Source organism: Micromesistius poutassou (assembly GCF_964030765.1).
Source record: "Micromesistius poutassou genome assembly, chromosome: 4".
NCBI classification, from domain to species: Eukaryota; Metazoa; Chordata; class Actinopteri; order Gadiformes; family Gadidae; genus Micromesistius; species Micromesistius poutassou.
In genome coordinates this window covers 14,472,521-14,492,831 of record NC_140274.1, presented here as the reverse complement: position 1 = coordinate 14,492,831, position 20,311 = coordinate 14,472,521, and the positions used below count along the sequence as shown (strand labels likewise).

Sequence of the window (20,311 nt, the reverse complement as noted above, 5' to 3'; positions counted from 1 at the left end):
CGTTCCGCAACTGGAGTTATTTTCTAACGATTGGTAAATATGATGACATTATACATAATTTACAATATACAGTATATATACATTTTTATCTATAATAAAAGATATAATATTCATCAGATAAAGAGGAAAACAATGATTTATAAAACAATGCAGACAAAGGGTATCTCAATAAACCAAGTAGCCTACTGAAGTATTTATAATTTAGATTTTATTTTACAATGATTCATTTACACTTCTATGGTACAGGCTGTATTGTATTGAGAGCAAGCTAGGTGTAAACACTACATCAGCTGTCAATCAACCTCAAACACACGTCGGTTGGACCAATCTCTGGATAATAAACAGGAATTTTTTAGTGCAATCCAACCTGTGTGACCTACAACATTTGGGTTCTTGGATATAGTTCAAGTCAAAACACGCAGATTGAGTCTGCAAAAGAGTTAATTAATTTCACCCAACACATCAATGAGAAAATCACGTGGCCCATCTGATAGTGATATGAATGAATCTCAGCCATTTCAGATCCACATCCTGGGTTACAAATGAACTGTACATGCACGGCCAGTATGAGACCAACACTATGAATATCATAGCGATAGCCTCATTCCAGAACTGGTTATTGCTAATGATAGCATTAACACTGCCCCCAATGCATCGCTGTGCTTTAGTCCCCCCTATGGCTCCTGAGGTGGCTGTGACAGACGAGGATGTGTGTGAAAGAAGCGTGGGTCTCTTGGCGCCGGGCACACGGCAGTGTTACGCTGTTCCAACTCCATATCTCATTCCCTTGACACAGACGAGACTAACTGCCGGATGCTGCCGTGCCAGGCTCCCAGAAGGCTTTGCTTCATACCCTGGCTGGGGCCGGGGCCGGGGGAGGGGCTGGGCTGGGGAGAGACAGCAGTAGGCGGTTGACCTCTCGGAGCTGGGCGTCCATGATCTCGTTGCTGAGGGCCAGCTCGCCCAGCTGCGTCTGCAGGCTGCTGATGGTCTGGCTCAGCTCCTCCTCTTTGCGGGCCGAGTTGGAGGCCTGGCGGCTGTACTCCAGCACCATGCATCCCGTGCCAATCAGGAAGATGATGGCTTCGCCAAGGAGCTCCGCCCCCAGTTCTGCCGCTGCTTCCTCGTTCAGAGGCTTGATGTTGGAGCCGCGGAAGCCCATGATCCGCATCTTGCTCCTCATCTCAATCCAGTGGTACACTAATGAGAAATAGAACCACTGAAATTGTAAGATAATAGTTTCTTTATCAATCCCAGATGGGAAATTACGGTGTCACAGCAGAAACTACTAGACGGTTATAGAAATCTCAAGAGAGATAAACATTTAAATATGGATAAATGTTGTATGGTAAAAACGACAGAAAATAAATATTCTCTCTCTATATATATACAGTATTAGTATATATAACAGTATTAGTAGTTGAGCTAGTTGAGGCAGACATTACGGTGGTGAGTATAATATTTGTGTATTCCTTAAAAATCCATAACATGTTCATAACTGGGCAGAAATTAATAGGAAAGAAGTGATCGAAAGAGATTTTGATTCCTCGAAATTCAAATAGACAAGTATGCCCTGGAAAGACACAGGATGGCAATAACAACATTCATGATCGCTAGGTAGCAGCAGACAAGGTGAAAAATAAAAATAGGTGGACATCCAACAATCGTATCATAACACATGACAAGGCTATCAAAAATACCAGAATTCAACTATTACGCTACGGAGTAGTTAACTACAATCAAAGTAAAACCGTACGATATCATTTGTGTTATTACAGAAATGAATGGCAAATGCACTTGGAAATATAGTTTAACAGTGTTGGTTTCGTTCTTTCAGGGGAAAGACCCGCCTTCATCCAAGATTTCCATTCCAATTGGCCAGCTACTATTGCCTCATGATTGCGATTGGATGCGTAACCAACAAACCAGAACCCCATTGGTTGCCATATATGATCATCAGTCTATGGACCCAACCTTTAGCTGTGTAGGACACTGTTAGCAACCTGTCATTGACTACCGTTAATACTTAATACTTACGTTGTGCTGGAGGAAGACAGACATAGTTCTTGAAGAATTCACTTCTCACTGCCCCTGCTTTTATTCTGTTAGCAACGGGTTTGCTCATCTGCCTCACTCCGAGGTAGAGGAGCTTGGCGATGGGGAACGCACCGACTACCATCTTGGCGGAAGCTGTAGGTTTTTTGGGGGGCGGGACTAGGTTGTGGACGCTGTAGTTGACGTTATGATTATTCATGAACGTGTCACACGTAAACATATCGGCGTAATGCATCCTCCGTATTGAACTTTGTAGTCTATGTTGTGGAATGATCAGTTCAATAAACGTCTAGACTTCTCCAAGTCTAGACGTTTCTCAAACGTCTAGACTCGGAGATAAGGCCTTTGTTCTTCATTAAAAAAATGTATGCATTATAGTGTATACAGTGTGTGTATATATTGCGGCGAGCAGCACGGTAGGACGAGACGGGAGCCGAGGTTAAGCACAACTCACGCGCCCCATACACCGCACGACTACGACAGTTGCCTTTATTTGAACACACACACACACACACACACACACACACACACACACACACACACACACACACACACACACGCCACACAAAACACACTGGCTGGTGTCGGACCAAATAACTAAGTAACACTACAGTAACACACACACAGAGACAAACCCCACACAATAGCCGTGTTCAAAATCGTTCCCTATCACGAATATAGTGCACTATATCGGGTGCTCGCCATTTTGTAGTGGTGTTCGAATTCTCAGTGGTTAATTTCATTCACTATATAGTGGACTTTAAAATACCCAACATTTGAGTGAACATACGATATTCCCTACATTCCCTCCCATATACCACAATGCAATGCGGGCGCATTTACTGACGCAAATGACGTTCAGAAATGTTCAGCGTAGTGTCCGAATTCTCGTTTGTTCGTTCCCTATATAGTTCACTATATCATAAACACTATATAGGGAATAGTGAGTGAGTGAATAGGGAACGATTTCGAACACAGCTAATGTCTACTGCAAAGGAGCTAGGAGGGCACCAGTGGTCCAACTTGCGATAGTCCAAACCCCCCCAGGATCCCTTGCGGCACTCTGAACACGGCGACCACGGCCACAGTCGCTACAATATATATATATATATATATATATATATATATATATATATATATATATATATATATATATACAGAAGCATACTGTAAATATCTAGAGCTAGGGTAAGCAAAGGCTATGGTGGTTATGGAATTATAATTTCCTAAATTATTATATTTATTATATTATATTATATATATTTATAACAACAATAAAAAAGAAACATTCAAAGTAAAAAACACTGTATAACTATTCTTATTACTAGAAACGTATTGGTATAGTCCCTGTCTACCTGTGCTGCCAGATGTGGTCGCACCACCTGGATCGGATTACAGCGAGACAACAGTGGGCTGTACCAGGATCCAGAATAGCCTCACTCAACACAACTGTCTGTGACTACACGTCTGGGGGTACTCTCCTAGGAGCAGTAGAGACGGAGCGCTTACAAGTCACACACAAGACCGAACAGCATCTGCGAGCAGTTTCAGGACAAGTTGAGAAAATAAGTAGGCCTACAGTTTCGCACTATTTTTGGGGGTAAGGACATACTCCGATTTACGCCTTTATTTACTTTTGGCTCGCTTGTGCATTCCTGTGTGGTATCTAAAACTATCGTTACTGTCTGGTCATTGTTTATTCCGATTATACGATTATTTTTATTATAATAGTATACTTCTTTATATGCTGCATTCTGTCCGTTCTATACTTCACTTCACCACGGGAACTTTTCTCCCTCGCAGTTTGGTTTCTAGATTTGTCCGAGGAGGAGCCTGTAGAGACTTCTACTAATGAAAATCAGATGTTTTCTGCCGGCCAACTCGGTAGCTGAACTGTTATAGACAGATGCAAAATGTGGATGTAGTTATTCATGAGGGTTACTCAATGTCTACATACAACCCATGTTTGTGAAACAAACCTAACGCTCAGCTAGAAAACGTTCTCCTTCCTTTATCTTGACAAATGTCCCAGCAGAATGTTACGCGACTTAGGGCTATTGAAGAAGGATATAGTTAGTGCGCAATGAGAACCCGCTCGACAGCCTGGGTTAGGTTTAGAGCTGTCTACTTGCTGCAACCTGTGCAAAAACCATTTGTTGGCTGACGGCACATTTCTGCAACCCGCGTAATTATCCTGGCTCTATCGTTGATTATTATTCATCTATCAAGGCATGTCTGTCTGTCTGTCTGTCTGTCTATCTCACTCTCTACTTACCAACACATATGCGCAAACCCCTCATACACATGCAGCCAAGCACACACACACACACACACACACACACACACACACACACACACACACACACACACACACACACACACACACACGCACACGCACACGCACACGCGCGCGCGCGCGCGCACCTATAGATCGAGTGTCTTCCTAAACGTGGATAGTTACGTGTCAAACTCTACAGGAATGACAGGTTGTTTGTACAGTGCTGTGACATTCTTCTGTCCCCTGACGAGAGAGAGAGAGACATACATACATAAAGGATATAGAGTGGAATCCATGTAATATGTAATATATACTAGTATACAACCAGCACCATGAATAATTGTATCGTTATGTATGATAAGCCCATATACCTTAGGCAATTTCATGTATGGACATGAGGACCATACAAAAAATGTGCATACGTTTTATGGGCTTATCATAAATGAATGATACATAGCAACAACAAAAAAAAAAAAACTACTACCCAGAGCACACAATGAGTCCATGCGTGTGTACATCCTGTCCATCTCCTCATGCTCTTATCTGTATTTTGGGATAAAGAAAACAAACCCTAACTAACCCTAACCCTAAATTGGATGTGTGTGTGTCTGTGTGTCTGTGTTGTTTGTGTGAGTGTGTGTGTCTTTGTGTTTGCGTGTGTGTGTGTGTGTGTGTGTGTGTGTGTGTGTGTGTGTGTGTGTTGTTTGTGTGAGTGTGTGTGTGTCTTTGTGTGTGTGTGTGTGTGTGTGTGTGTGTGTGTGTGTGTGTGTGTGTCTGTGTTGTTTGTGTGTCTGTGTTGTGTGTCTTTGTTGTTTGTGTGTCTTTGTTTGTGCGTGTGTGTGCGTGTCTGTGAGGTAGAGGGGGAGCAGAGCGCATGCAATGTCAACTGTCAGCCACAAACAGTGGAGTGTAAAATAACTGAAATCTGATTCAGGATCAGTCGGATATTTTCATTACAGTCTGAACCAAAACACATGATTGACTACATGATTAATTCACATTCGGATTCCTCATTAATCCAAGGGGATTTTTTTCCTTCACAGTTGCTCTGTTCAAGATAGAAAAAGAGTACTAGAAATAGAGAACAGAGTACAATATTAACACATAAATCATCAATTAAATCTTGGAAAATATATATATACGTATACAAAATGTACATAAATATACATAAAATATATGTCATGTATACAGGAATATTGAACGTTAAAATATGTAACAACTGAATGGAACATTGGCTATAACACATCACTCCAATCACATTTTTCCTTGGTTGGTACAGCCTATAATTGTTATTACCTTGATTTAAGAATGTTTTTGGTTTGGCAACGGCACTTTGGAAGGAATACCTTGCTGGTTACAGCTAATGTGTTTGGTTTGGCAACGGCACTTTGGAAGGAATACCTTGATGGTTACAGGTTTGTGTGAATGAAGGTTTCTTTGTATGTGTGTGTGTGTGTGTGTGTGTGTGTGTGTGTGTGGTGTGTGTATATGTGAGCATGCACGTGTGGGTGCATTTAATAGTTAACTAGGGACAAGGTTAGTGCAGTGTGTCCTGTAAATCTGGTGTGTACCATCAAATCTGAAACGGTTGGTGAGGTAGCTGTTCTTCCACATGGCTCATTGTATTAGCAGAACTAAACTATAGTATTCCAAATTACTTAATGTTTACCAATAAGATACCTCTTGCTTGTTGTTGTTACAACCAAGCTCTGGGTGGCAACAAAAACAGGGTACAAATACAAGACACAAAGTACTTATTTCTTGCTCAAAATAACCATGAGGTGTGCAACTTTCCAAAAGACCTTCCTGAGCCAAATGGCGTGCAAGGTGCTGGGTGAGACTGGGGCCCCGCCCTCACCGGGCAACAGCATCCAGCTGACCAGCTCGAAGAGGGCTAGTGCCTACTGGTCAGGACCAGTAGCAAAACTGCCAGTGGGTCTGTGGATTCGTCCGTCAGTTTGCGGTAGTCCGACCCTGGCGAAGAAAGAGTATTTGGACAGAATATTGTTAAGATGACTACATCGATTCATTGAACCTGAAGCTATGCAACATCTTAATGTTGTCCAATTTGTAAATCCATGGCCTTGTCCACACAACTATGAAGACATATTTTTCCCTTTAATTAAAAAAAAACACACCAGGGGGGTAATAAAATAATATATTATATGATAGTATAATATAGTCAGTATAACAGCTCTTCCTCTCGTGTGTTATAGCGTCAATGAATTGTAGTCGGTGAGTCAGCATGGAGACCGCTCTCATTGACCCCTGGTCAGCATCAGCTTGCCGTAGTTTAGTTTAGTTTAGTTTAGTCTTCTCATCTATAATATACATTTTTTTATCTTCAGATTCATTCTAAGAAAGGGTCTCTCGTCTCTATCCTTTGCTATTTCTGTGTGTTCTGAGTCCTGATTCTCGACAGTGACCGGTCACACAGAGTTTCCAGGCAGTCCCCCCCCCCCCCCCCCCCACCTCACCCCTTGAGCCACTCGCCAGCTGACCAGATAGTACTGGTGTTTACTTTATTAAGCTGTGAACTTTGCCTTCATTCACTGACCTTCTCTTCTGATAAGACACAGAGCTTCTATACTCATCATCTCCTAAGAATTCATTGGGAGTGTAGAACAGTCATTTGCTGTTAGTTGTCGCACTTCCATAACACTTCAGTGACAAATATTTCAATAATTCTGTGGCACATATTTTTCATAGCCAAGTGCATCCTGCCGGGGAAGGAGCATGGGGGGGTCAAGACAAGACAACAGCCCCAACATCCAACACTAAATGGCTCTGTCTATCTCACATTTGTTTAACAAACAACAGTTTTAATGTAATTTGACCCAAATCAGTTAGAGTTACCACGGTAACTGTGGTTACCATGGTTGGCGAAGCGTGGACCTTTGAAGTGAAACAGCATGGTCATCCTATTTGGCACTGAAGGCCCCCATAATGTCCGTCTGTCCCCCCAACCTCCAAAATGAGAGTATAATTCACTCTGGATTTCTTCCCCCGTTGAGCCGCAAACCTCTGCCAACCACTGCCAAGTCTCTCCAACAGTCCTCCACCCAGTCCCAGAGACAACGAGCAAGGAGGAGAACAGAAAACCAGAGGAGGGAGGGAGGGCGGTAGAGAGATAATGACAGAGAGAGAGAGGGACATTATTTATGATTCAACAGAAACCAGTGGATTTGTTAGTGGGAGTTAGAGGGATGTTGGTGATCTTTGAGTCATTGCCACATGAGTGGGTGGAGTTGGAGGTGGGAGGGTGGGGTTGATCAGTAACCATCAGGGAGACACCCTGTCCTGCCCAACTGCATCATGGGTAATGCTGGTGAAATTGGCGTTGGCCCACTCCCATGTCTGTAGCCAGGAAGTGAAGGTTTCCTACTGCTGTTGGTTACAAGTGAATGGAATGATTACACAGATCACAGTAGAAGTACAGTAACATACATTGAGACATGTGTCTGACTAACTTATAAAGTTAGAAGTTTGTTAGATAATTGACAAGGAAGATAAGGAAGTTAGTTGAGGGGTAACAATTATCAATATAAATTACAAAGGGAAAATGGGTGTGTGATGAGAAAAAACTTGTAACTCACTCAAACTGTTGTTGCAACATCAAAGTATAAGTGTGATTTTCTCTGTGCTATGCTATCTGCTTGGCCTTTACAGAGAGATAAGGAAGAGAAAAAGGGCATTTTCTTGTGCCCAACAAAAAAACAATCAAGGAACTTTTTTTCAAATGAAAGCAAGTAAAAACAGGCTAATCTCTACGATTAAGAACGTGTTTGTGTTGTGGCGTGGCACACTTCAGATCACGGCAGCACTATCAGGAATAGTCACATGCAAGAGAACACAGAACACCCCAGTAGGCCTACAGGAGAAGAGGAAAAAGGAAAGTGTGAAATGCTTTCCTGAGAGCGCGAGAGAGAGAGAGAGAGAGAGAGAGAGAGAGAGAGAGAGAGAGAGAGAGAGAGAGAGAGAGAGAGAGAGAGAGAGAGAGAGAGAGAGAGAGAGAGAGAGAGAGAGAGAGAGAGAGAGAGAGAGAGAGAGAGCGAGCATGACTCATCAACCATGAGTCAGAGAGAGTGAGGGAAGGAGGGAGAGGGAGAACATTTTGTGTGTGTGTGTGTGTGTATGTGTGTGTGTTTAAGGGTGTGTAGATAATGACATATTTGCTATCGCTTATTTCGTTATTACGAAAGGATGTATTTGACGTTATGTGTATGTACAAATGTTGCAAATGGTTTAGTCATTGACCAATGGATGACCTTAGCTACGTTTATACTATTGTATGCTATTATTAGTTTACCTCTGACCCTGAAGGTGAAGCAGCAAACATTGGGCCTTATTCACTTAGCACATTCACATCTAGAGTTCCATCTTGGTTCTAAATGCTAGCTGGGTGGGGGAACTCAATGTGGAATTATGCTAGGGTTAGCCCCATTTGGACATCAGGCTTTCGGTAGACAATAAAAAATACACCCAAATTACGAATGACTGCTTGTGATACATTCATTCTAATTGTCTGTCTACCTGCCTCTCTTGCCGGTCAGTATGTCTGTTTATCTCCCTCGTTATAAAATCGTTGGGAAAATGAGTGAAAAACCAGATCAAGGTTCATTGTTTTACATCAAAATCAAAAAAAACTTTTCAGTAGAATGGATTGTTCATGACGCCTGACGTCACCATAACCTTTGGACGTCTATTCTCCTCTCCCCACATATTAAGCAATCACACACACACACACACACACACACACACACACACACACACACACACACACACGGGTTCTGTTACTTTTGGATGATTCATCAAAACTTTATAGATAAAATCGTATCCACCTGCCCTCACTTGCTAAATACCAGATTAATTTCAAACACATCGTACGGTAACAGGTCTTACAGAATTTACATATGCATTTCATTCAATGTTATGAAAGCGTTGCTGCAAGTTGTTTGTGGTTTGAGGTTAATATTTTTTTTAGGAAGACAAAACATTGATTAGATGATAAGATGTAGATAACTGTTTCAGAGGTTATCAGCAAAGACTTAAAGTACAAGACTAAAACATTAATACTATTATAATTGCATAGCCGACAGTTGCAGTTTCATTGAGCTTAGCAGACATATATTTAATGCATAACCAGGAAGTGTGATGTCTTAAATTTAATCTCTTAGTCTGAGTCAAAATACACAGACAAAGACACAGTAGCACACAAGCACACACACACACATGCAGGCACACAAAGGCACATGCACACAGGCACACACACACGCACGCAGGCACACACACGCACGCGCAGGCACACACACACACACACACACACACACACACACGCACATGCAGGCGCACACACACACACACACACACACACACACACACATACACACATACACACATACACACACACACACACACACATACACACACACACTATCTGTAGGTCTGGGAACTAGCCTTTGAAGGAAAGAAAGGCACACTAGTCATTGTATGATGCCAGAACAGCTGGCTCAGTGGTTACTGGACGTGAATCAGAAACCCGGCCAGACATCCGCAAACAATCAGACTTCCATACATCTACCAGACACTCATACAGCTATGAGACTTGTACTTTAAGTACTATACAAACTGGATATGTATGTTCATGTATTTCCTTCAATTATAGATAATTAACATTTTTATATCCTGATTGAATGCTCACACCTTCATGACAATGAATTCCTTTTATATTTGGAAAATGTCAGATTCTGATTTGATTGAACAACATATATAACTGTCAGACATCATGTGTCCCTACCAGACAGCCATACACTTATCAGACATCATGTATCCCTACCAGACAGCCATACACTTATCAGACAGAAGCTATGACTACCACACATCCATACACTTATCAGACAGAAGCTATGACTACCACACATCCATATAGCTATCAGACAGAAGGTATGACTACCAGACATCCAGCTATCAGACATCCATACAGTTATTAGTAAGCAACAAGGACTGTCAAGACATACAGAAGGCCCTAAGCAGTGTTACCTGCTGGCCATGAGAACGTATCATCTGGGAATGTATCAAGCAGCTTGTTTTGACATGTAGAGCCCTGGCTGGTGTTGTCAGTCAAGTCGCTCCGGGGCTGGAGGGGAAGATGGTTGACAACTCTCAGCCCTGATGTGTGTGGTGCTTCTGGAGATCACACCGAGGGGGCGTGTGTGCCACTAGTCAGACTCGACGACAACGCTTGGGAAGACTGACACCGTATTCTAGCTGGGATCACAGACGTTTTGGGCTGTGTCTCAGATTACATTTATCAGTGGGTCGACGCTTTTATCCGAAGGCTCTAACCAGTGAGGCAGAGAAAAAATCAAAGCACACCATTTTAAATTGGAGCAACTCCAAAAAAGGCTATAGATCTGCAAGACAAAGTTTCTAAAAAACAAAAGATTGCAGAGTTGCTCAGGGATCAGAAAGACAAGGATAGTAACTAAGTATTTCAGTATTCAAGATAAAAACAGCATAGACAGTTCTGTGCTCTTTGAAGAGGTGGGTCTTCAGATGTTCTTTGAAGACAAGAAGGTATTCTGCAGCTGTCTATCAAAGAAGCTGTAACACGTACACACCATGTCTACCTGCTGTATATATTCATGGAGTGAACAGCATCAGGACTGTGTTTCTGTGTTTCTGTGTTTCTGTTTGAACAGGAGTGTGAAAGCCACCGAATGAACATGACTTCCCAGACCGGATTCTCCAGTAACATGCTGTGTGAGTATCAGACGTTGTAAAAAAAAGTCACAAAAAAACCACAACTATACACAGTGGGTAGCTTAGCCTAGTCCTAACTAGACCTTCGTACTCATTTCATTCATACCAATGGTCTAGAACTGCTATAGAGACAAACGATTTCTCACTTGAAGGCAGGTGCTGTTGAAGTTTAAAACCTATTGGCTCTGCCCAGTGCCACTCCGGATCTGCCTTAACCAATCGCTAACATTTGGTTGTGACATATTTCATGCTTAGCAAACTCCTTCACCACTAACGGAGCCAGCTGGAAAATTCAACTTTTCCCGAATCCCGTGGGAAGAAGCGCCACAACATCTTGACCACCAACAAAAAAAAATCTATATTCGGCAGAGTTTCCACAACAGACCGAATAGCTTTCTCCATGGTCTTCCTGCTGCTTCCTGGTATTCGTTTTGACTACAACTGAAACTCGCGCACGACCTGTACGTCACTGTTCTCAGGCCGTGCCTGCTGTTCGCTGATTGGAGGGACAAACTTGAGGGAAAAGAAATTGTTCGAACATACAGCACTCCCAGACCTAGTACTGAAGTGAAATGAAAATTGAGTGGAAGTACAGAGGCGGGCGGAACCAGGCTATGGGTAGCTTGCTCACCAATTAACATAACTTCACAAATTAACATAACAAAGATTAGATTCACCAATTAACATAACAAAGAACAGATAGAACATAGAATCAATGATGAGGAAATTAAAATAGAAATTATGAAATGATGAAAAACCTGGGCTGTTATTGTCCTGCCTCGCTCTGATTGGTTGTTGTTTCCCTCCAGTCCAGTCCATCAACAACGACCTGAATGCCTCACTGGCGACGGCCGACGAGCTGTCCCGAGAGTTCAACTCCATGATGCATGAAGTCACCCCCAGCCCCCCGCAGCCTGACAACCAGGTACACAGACACACACACACACACACACACACACAGACACACACACACACACACACAGCGACTCATGGGTAGACACCGTGGCACACATTCAGTACATGCAGAACAGACAGTAGTTTATACATACAGTAGTGCTTTCAGTTCTTCAGCAAACAGACACATATTCAGAACTCCAGATGAGCAGTAGACACACCCTGGCCTGAAGCATCCAAATAAAAGAACATTGCTTTGACCTTTGTCTCTCTTTATAATGTTTGCCGTGTGTCTATATTGGGAGTGTGTATGTGCGTGTCTGTGTGTTCTTTGTTGAATCCCAGTCGCAGTTCATTCACAACCGAAAACTTTACGAGCAATCGGTGCGAGCACACCCACTAGTCCCTAGTAAACGCTAGGGAAGGCCGACGCGTTATTCCAGTGGAGATTACAGAGGTTTTGGGGCTTGTTGCAGAATGCATCGGGTTATTGGGTCAGTGTGTGTGTGTGTGTGTGTGTGTGTGTGTGTGTGCGTGCGTGCGAGACGACGAGTAGAAGCCTGCATAAATGTGTGTGCTCCAACGCTGCTCAACGACCATGTGTCCTCCCTGCAGACCTCCTCCTTCTACGGCCCCGCCTCCACCGCCTCCACCTCCTCCTACTCCAGCTCCTACACCGGCGGCTCCTCCTCCGCCCCCAGGATCTCCAGCGCCCAGGCGCCCAGCATGATACCCTCCATCAGCGTCAGGAGCCCCTCCTCCTCCTCCCTCCCCCCCCACCCACATGACACCCTCATCTCCACCAGCAGCAGACAGCTCCCCGTCTCCCCCCTCACCTCCCCTCAGCAGCCCATGGATGCCAACTCCCCAATCAAACGCTACTCAGCCAAATTCACCTACGGCCACCAGCAGCAGCAGCAGCAGCAGATCAGCCCCAACCAGTCTCCCCGCTCCCAGCGCCGCAACTGCAGCCCCCGCAGCCCCCGCAGCCCCCGCAACTCCGTCAACTACATGGACATCAGCCCCTCCCCAAGCCCCACCACCGCCACCGGCTTTGACCAATGGCAACACGGCACCGCTCAGCAGATGCACCCTTCCGGTGGTCTGCGGGTGCCGCATGACACGGGCTCGATGGGTCGAAGGTCGCCTGGCCACGACAGAAGCTCCTCCCCTCGGCCGTTCGGCAGCCCCCTCGCTAGCACGCTGCCGCGCAACTTTGGAGGCGTGAAGCAAAAAGGTGAGTGGGGGAGGGGGGAGGGTTGTGGAGCGAACCCGTCAGGTGTTGCTGGCAGGAATAGAGGCTAGGGCGTTGGAATCCTAACCGAAAGGTTCTGGGGTTGTTCCCCAATGTCCACAGCAACCTCTTTCTGCTCCAGGACGTTGCTTTGGATGAAGGCATTACAAGCGTACCTACATTTCCACTATAGCTTCAAATTAATTCTAGTATCCTAGCCCTTTATTGATAGTATGTACATGACTTCAATAGACATGAATAGACAATTTCACCTGTGTGATTGATCACCTTTTAACTATTTACCTGTTGCCTACTGACTTTTAGCAGACTTTGTTTCAAGTCCAGATGTATAATTAGTTGTGAGACCTGCTGCAGCAGAAAGCAGTGCTATCCTAGGTCATCTATTGATATTAACAATGCAAATAGTAGTACTATTTAGCAGGTGTGTAATTCATTATCATAATGACATGACATCATCAACATAATGTCATGTTTACTAATTATCTTTTGATTGCAAATAGCAATCAAAAGATTAAAGTTCAAACATTAACATAACATGTCTTTGTTCTCTTAATCGCTCTACTTGGCAACCTCTTTCTATTGTCACTCTTTCTCTTCCTCTCCCTCTCACTCTCTAACTCTCTCTATATCTTTCTCTGTCCGTCTGTCTCTCTGTTTATCTGAACAACATTTGTTTCTCTCTCTCTCTCTCTCAGAGGAGGGTGTGCAGCTCCAGAAGACTACTGGCAGGTGGAACGAGACAGATCTGGATGCATTCTCTTCTAATAAGAAACCTCACCACACATACGACAGTGAGCTCACACAGCCCTCCCTCTTTCACTCTTCCTTTCTTAAACTCCCACTCTCACTCTTCACACTCTCAATATTTGTTACTCCTTCTCACTATTTTACTCTTTCACTCTGTCACTTTGTCACTCTATCACTCTATCACTCACACATCCTACCTTGTATTGGAACATAGAAACAAAATAAACTTTTACTTTGCCAAAGGAATTTAAAAACAAATCGCTCTCATACTCACACTAGCCCTCTGTCACACTTCAACACTTTCCCTCCTACTTACTCACTCTCCTCCCCCTTAAAAATGAATCCCTCTCACTCTCCCTCGCTCTCAGCACTTCAGCAATGTGGTGAACTAAAAATATTCCCTCAGTCCTCTGACCTTCCCCTGACTTTACTGGCCTTACATCGACATTGAGAAACTTAAAAAATAAAATTAAAGTTACAATGATAAGGCTGAAACGACTACTGAAACTTCTATCTCCATGCCCCAGCAGGAGTTAACTTCCTCACTAATCCCAGGTGGTCCAGACCAACAAACAGCCTTTGTCCTGCTTTCTAACATGAATCACCACTGAACAACAACAGGGGTAATCCTGGACCGTATCCAGCCAGCACATTGTGTCCCTCTCCCTGCTTAACAATCTCAAACTTGATCTATCCTTCTGGGTCAAATGGCCGCTGTGGCTACGCTGCGGGTCTCTACGTTACCATGGCTACGCCGTGGTGGAGCTCTATGTAAAAAAACGTGCACCCCATGGCCTAGAGAAGATGTTATATCCGGTAAACAACCTTGTATAAGCCCAGTGAAGCAGTTCACTGTGGTTGCCAACCCTAGAGAAGCTCAGAGAACATGTTGTGCTCTTCCAGCGACGGAGTGGATGAGACCAGCGGTGCCCAGCAGCAGCTGGAGAGAGTCCAACCTGGACGGACCGTCACCAGCCCCCTCCCACAAGAAGGTTTCTCCATAACTATTTACTGTTTATTAGTTATTTAAGAAGATCTAAGAAGCATTCGCTTGTGGATTGTCTTGGAAATAACAATTATATATTTAATATCCTTCACTTCCTGTTTGACGTGCTGACCTCCTGTCCACTTCCTGTCCAGGACTCCCTGTCGGGCTTCTCCTACGGGCAGGGCTCGCTCCCGCGCAACACACGCATCGCCGTGCCCCCAGATGCCCAGCCCGCCCCGCACTACCTTGCCCAACCAATCATAAACCGCATCTCCATCCCCCCAGCCAACTCAATACCGCGCCAGCGCAAGCCCATCCCACTGTCTGTCATCATGCGCCTGCAGAACCCCCACTGGGCAGGGGAACCCGTCGCCCGTCCTCATGGGTTGGGGATGGGTGGAGATTTCCCAATGGCCATGCCCTCAGTCCGAGAGATCCCGCCCCCTTCTTCCTTGCAGCCCACATTCTACGGCGAAGGTGGGAGTCTGGAAAATATTACTTTTTTCACTACTTACAACACACAGACACAGACACACACACACACACACACCACCTTTGAAACCTTTATCGCCCTAATTTCCTGTCTTGGATTAATAAAGTATAACTTAGTGTTACACAGTTTAAGATGTTAATTGATTTAAAAAAATATGTGCAATATGAGCAGTAGTATAAATATAGACACAAATGCAGAATGTGGACTTAAACATCAGCATAGTAGAGTTAAACATCACCAATTGCAACGTCTATATTGTGTGAAATGCTCCTTGCAGCATTGTTAAACATCATACACTTATATTGAATATCTATTCAATGTCCCTGAAAGATAGTTAAGTTGTTAGTTGCTTGGTGTTTAGTTAAAAATCCTTCACCAAATATTGTATACCTCATGTCTCCGCCGGATAGTTCAACATCACTCATTTATAACTGTCCCAGCATCATAGTGAAATATCATTAACTAATATTGTATATCTATGAAATGTCTTTGCAGTGCTGAACTCTGGTGACGTGGACGCAGAGCTAGAGAAGCTAGATCTGGTCCACTACATGCCCTCCATCCCAGAGTCCAGAGGCGGGTCGGAGCAAAGGGGTGCCAGAGAGGGGGGCGGGTCGCCCCAAAGGGGTGCCAGCGAGGTGGACCCCCCAGCAGTGGCCCCCAGGCCCCTCAGCCCCACGCGGCTGCAGCCCGTGGTGGCCCCTCAGGCCCAACAGGTCCATGACATGGAGGAGGTGTTCCGTATCCGCTCTGAGATCCCGCGGGCGCTCAAGAGGCGGGGCTCCGTCGACTATTCCCAGCCGCAGAAGAAGGCTTCCCAGTACCAGCCCAACCAGTACAAGCATCTCATCAACAAGCTGTTCCACCGCAAGGGGCTGCAGCAGAGGGGAGGGGACAGGGGGAGCGACTCCTCCGACGGGGAGGAGCCAGCCTCCTCCTCTCCTGCCTTCCCCGCGGTCACCCCCCCCACACCTGTCTCCCAGGACTACCCCGTAAGAAGCTCATCCCTCCCGCCCTCTCCCGCATACTCTTTGTGTTTGTGTTGACCTAGGAGTGTATGTTATACTGTATATCTCTCCTCTTGGTGTACTCTCTTTGCTTTGAATCAGTAAGCATGCATGTATGTACATAACCTTGTAGTGCCTGTAATATTATTTATACATTTGTAAATGTATCGTTGATGTGCAGGCATGCATGTTTAAATGCAGAGGGGCAACAGTACACACCTGCATGAATAATAGAGAAGAACATGGATATGCAACTATAACTATATAAAAACTCTAACTATAAAGACTACAACATTTCAGCCACCCAAAAAGGGCCAGTTCAAAAAACACTCTAGTAGAGTATCACTGTGTATATCTTCCTCCTCATCTAGCCCCATGTAGTTTATCAGGCATGTTTGGGTTGAGACAAGTTATTTTGTGTCTGCAGAGCTACCACTCCATCCTGCGGCGCAGCAAGAAGCAGAATAGGGCTGTGGGGCGGCGGGCACACCTTAACCCCCTGGTGCTCCTGCTGGACGGCGCCCTGGTCGGGGAGCTGGAGACCGTCCAGAAGGCCGTCCAGGAGGTGGGGTGTGTGTGTGTGTGTGTGTGTGTGTGTGTGAGAGAGTGAGTGAGTGAGTGAGTGAGTGAGTGAGTGAGTGAGTGAGTGAGTGAGTGAGTGAGTGAGTGAGTGAGTGAGTGAGTGAGTGAGTGAGTGAGTGAGAGGTTTTGGAGGAAAGCCTCTGATAAATAGAACAGAAAATAATAGATTACTAGCAGACCAATGAACATCCATTCATCCATAGCCGAGGAGCAGGTCAACAGTGCTTATGAATAGACATTGAAGACGTTCTCCTCTCTAGATGACTGATCCCAGCCAGCCCAATGACGAGGGCATCACGGCGCTCCACAACGCCATTTGTGGAGGCCACTACAATGTGGTGGACTTCCTGGTTCGGATCGGAGCCAACGTCAGCGCCCCCGACAGCCATGGCTGGTATATAAACCTTCCCCTTTCTTCTCCCACTGTCAATGTCAATACCGCTGCTGTAGCAGCAACGCTGTCACTATAGCAACAACAGAATCAGCCCTCCAATAATGCTGTCGCTAGAGCAACAGCCCCTTCCCCACAGCACCATTACTGTCGTGATGGCAACAGACTCCTTTACACAGGACCAATACTGTTGCGATAGCAACAGCCCGATCCCCATAAGCATATATACCTGTACTGTCGCTATAGCAGCCCCGTCCCCCCAGCCAGCTGTAACCCCAGATGTGTGTCCCCCAGGACCCCTCTGCACTGCTCGGCCTCCTGCAACGACCGGCCGCTGTGTGAGTTCCTGGTCCGTAATGGGGCCGCCGTCATGGCAACCACTGAGAGTGACGGGGCCACCGCAGCACTGAAGTGTGACCCCTACGCCCTCGGGTTTGAGGAGTGCGAGAGCTTCCTAAGAGGTGAGGAGGAGGTGGAGGACACACACCCGCACATGCACACAAACACACTGAACACACACATATTTACTCAAATGTATGCACACACACACACACACACACACACACACACAAACACATGTGCACTCACAGACACACGGACACACACACAAACACCCACACACACACAGACACACACACACACACACACACACACACACACACAAATGCTTGACCGTTTAAGTAATAAAGCAAAGACAAATCATAAAAGCACACACAATTCCAATTCCACCCCTGACCTGACCCCCCCCCCCCCCCGCCCTCCAGGTGTGGTGGAGGCGATGGGAGCTGACAACAGCGGGGTGCTGTACGCCCTGTGGAGCTACCAGGCTCAGGCAGCTGACGAGCTGAGCTTCAATGAGGGGGACATGGTGACCATCCTGCAAAAGGCCGAGGGGGTGGACTGGTGGTGGGCCTCGCTCTGCGGCCGCGAGGGCTTTGTGCCCAACAACTACTTTGGGGTATGAGGGTATTTTCTTATTACTTTTGAATTATTAATTCTTCTTTTTGATGGATTTCGCAGGTGGATTTCTGTGTATGTTTATGGATGGATGGATGGTCGGATGGATAGATGGATGGATAGTCCTATTTGAAGCCAGCAGAATTCAATGTTTGATGCCAGCAGAGTACTGTGTGCTTTGCTCCGTTCAAACAACATGGTTCTAGTAGATGATCTAGTAGATGCGTCACGCTTCAGATATGAGGTGAGATTTGCGCAACGTGTGCATTGAGCTAGAGACAAAAATAATTACACGGTCAGGTTCTTTGTCGTGTCTCCCTTTTGTTGTTTGTTAGTTTGTTCAAAAAAAGGTTTTAGCTGAGATACAAAGTGGAAATAACAAACATAGCTGTGCTCACGTAATTCATACAGGATATCTTGCCTGTCTGTCTTCTCCTGCAGCTCTTCCCAAAGGTCCGTCCTAAGTCTCTGTGTTGATGCGCCTCTCTGGGCTCACGGATCAGAGGACGACGGTGTCTCATCAGGTGTTCTACACCATGGCCCTCCACCAGGGGGAGCCAGGGAGTTAGGCCTGGCCTTTACAAGTGGACAGGCGGACTGGTAGACATGTGGACAAGGGGAGGGACTTCAACTGGCTTGCAACTGCTGGAGTTGTGAGGAGCACAAGAAGAGTTGTGCGTAGGGCGTTTTGGGTGAAAGCAAGTGGTCGAAAATGGTAAAAAAAAAAAAAAAAGTGTTTAAAACTAAAGTTTAAAAATCTGCCTAGTGACGCCTCACAAGTTGTATGTGGGAACTGAAAGAAACATTAAAGTGTCTGTTGTGTACTTTTGATTGTGACGGGAGATATTTACCCCGCCAGACAGACTGGATCAGTTGGCTGGCCGGACCGGTCTAGCCTGTGAGGGAAGGGAGTTGGTTCAATCCCAGCCAGGTGTGGCCAGATGAATCACAGCTTCACACTAAACGTCCCGATAACGTAGAAATGAATTTAGTTTGTACTTTGATGGCAGATCTTACTGATATAACTTTGAACAAAGACAACTAACCGAGTGTCTTCACAACATTTTTTTTTTGTATTCTTTATGTAGAGGTGTAGTTTAAATGTATCCTTTAGCATGCCACAAAACCTGGTTGCTTCATACAATGACACAGCTGTTAAGGGACCTTAGAGGCCCAGGGGGTAAACCTTTTAGAGGCTTTGGAAACCATGGCAACTCAATGCATCTATTTTTAGTTCTGAATTCCATTTAGAATTTGTTTGGCATTCCATTTGGGTAATTCAGAATGAATTACCATTGTGTCCACAGAGCCCCAATGATTCTAGAAGATTTACCCACCCAACATGGCCAACTCTTTTCACAGTTTAGTCAGTTTTTTTCTGGCAGTGAAAATGTACAGCTGGATTTCAACCTCTCTATTTTGCTCAGTATAGGAATCGTTTATGTGTATGAATCTGAATCTTGTTGAATAAATACATGTCAGGGAGAATGTGTATTTTGATATCCGGCAGCCTTTTTTTACGGGCACAGATAACTCAGTATTCTGTTCAAATTCTCCATTGAGGGTTCATGTATTTTAGTAAATTTAAATAATAAACGTGTTGATGATGAATACATTCCAAATGTTTGTAAAGTAATGCAGATCACAACCTTCACCACTATGTGGCAGTAGATAATCACACTGACGCATTTTTGTGTAGTATTCAAACTCTATATTCTATTTCTATAATATCTATCCATATTATCTCAGCTTTATCTATATTCCACAACTATATATAATCAAAATATAAACAACATTCTACACCTATATTCTTTATTTTACCTCCATATTTTATATCTATAGTCTATATATTCTAAATCTTTAATCTACATCTATAAATAATCGATATTCTATATCTAGTTT

At 44.7% G+C, this 20,311-nt stretch overlaps 2 protein-coding genes across 3 annotated transcripts; one reads left to right on the top strand and one right to left on the bottom strand.

Annotated features, from left to right (window-relative positions):
- Positions 1-197: 197 nt before the first annotated feature.
- On the bottom strand, positions 198-2,185 carry opa3 (outer mitochondrial membrane lipid metabolism regulator OPA3). Its single transcript, XM_084466701.1, has 2 exons — positions 2,038-2,185; positions 198-1,200 (listed from the first exon to the last, which is right to left on the bottom strand). The coding sequence occupies exons 1-2, from the start codon at positions 2,177-2,179 to the stop codon at positions 848-850; spliced, it is 495 nt and encodes a 164-aa protein (XP_084322827.1). The 5' UTR covers positions 2,180-2,185; the 3' UTR covers positions 198-847.
- Positions 2,186-3,515: 1,330 nt separating this feature from the next.
- On the top strand, positions 3,516-20,020 carry ppp1r13l (protein phosphatase 1, regulatory subunit 13 like). Of its 2 annotated transcripts, XR_014633389.1 has the most exons (14): positions 3,516-3,655; positions 11,035-11,095; positions 11,905-12,020; positions 12,605-13,226; positions 13,940-14,035; positions 14,895-14,983; positions 15,132-15,456; positions 15,968-16,464; positions 16,907-17,044; positions 17,322-17,455; positions 17,747-17,913; positions 18,217-18,358; positions 18,473-18,653; positions 18,851-20,020. XR_014633389.1 is itself a non-coding variant. In XM_084467014.1 (13 exons), the coding sequence occupies exons 2-13, from the start codon at positions 11,053-11,055 to the stop codon at positions 18,884-18,886; spliced, it is 2,457 nt and encodes an 818-aa protein (XP_084323140.1). In that variant the 5' UTR covers positions 3,516-3,655; positions 11,035-11,052; the 3' UTR covers positions 18,887-20,020. The 2 variants fall into 2 exon arrangements, 1 of the variants encoding a protein (XP_084323140.1); XM_084467014.1 differs by lacking the exon at positions 18,473-18,653 and having other exon boundaries at positions 18,217-18,410.
- The last annotated feature ends 291 nt before the right edge of the window (positions 20,021-20,311 follow it).

Coding starts and splice junctions, on each gene's coding strand:
- opa3 (XM_084466701.1), bottom strand. CDS start 2,179: ATGGTAGTCGGTGCGTTCCCCATCGCCAAGCTCCTCTACCTCGGAGTG. Junction 1,201..2,037: donor CTGTCTTCCTCCAGCACAAC/GTAAGTATTAAG, acceptor ATTTCTCATTAG/TGTACCACTGGATTGAGATG.
- ppp1r13l (XM_084467014.1), top strand. CDS start 11,053: ATGAACATGACTTCCCAGACCGGATTCTCCAGTAACATGCTGT. Junction 16,465..16,906: donor CTGTCTCCCAGGACTACCCC/GTAAGAAGCTCA, acceptor TTGTGTCTGCAG/AGCTACCACTCCATCCTGCG. Junction 17,456..17,746: donor GCCCCCGACAGCCATGGCTG/GTATATAAACCT, acceptor TGTGTCCCCCAG/GACCCCTCTGCACTGCTCGG.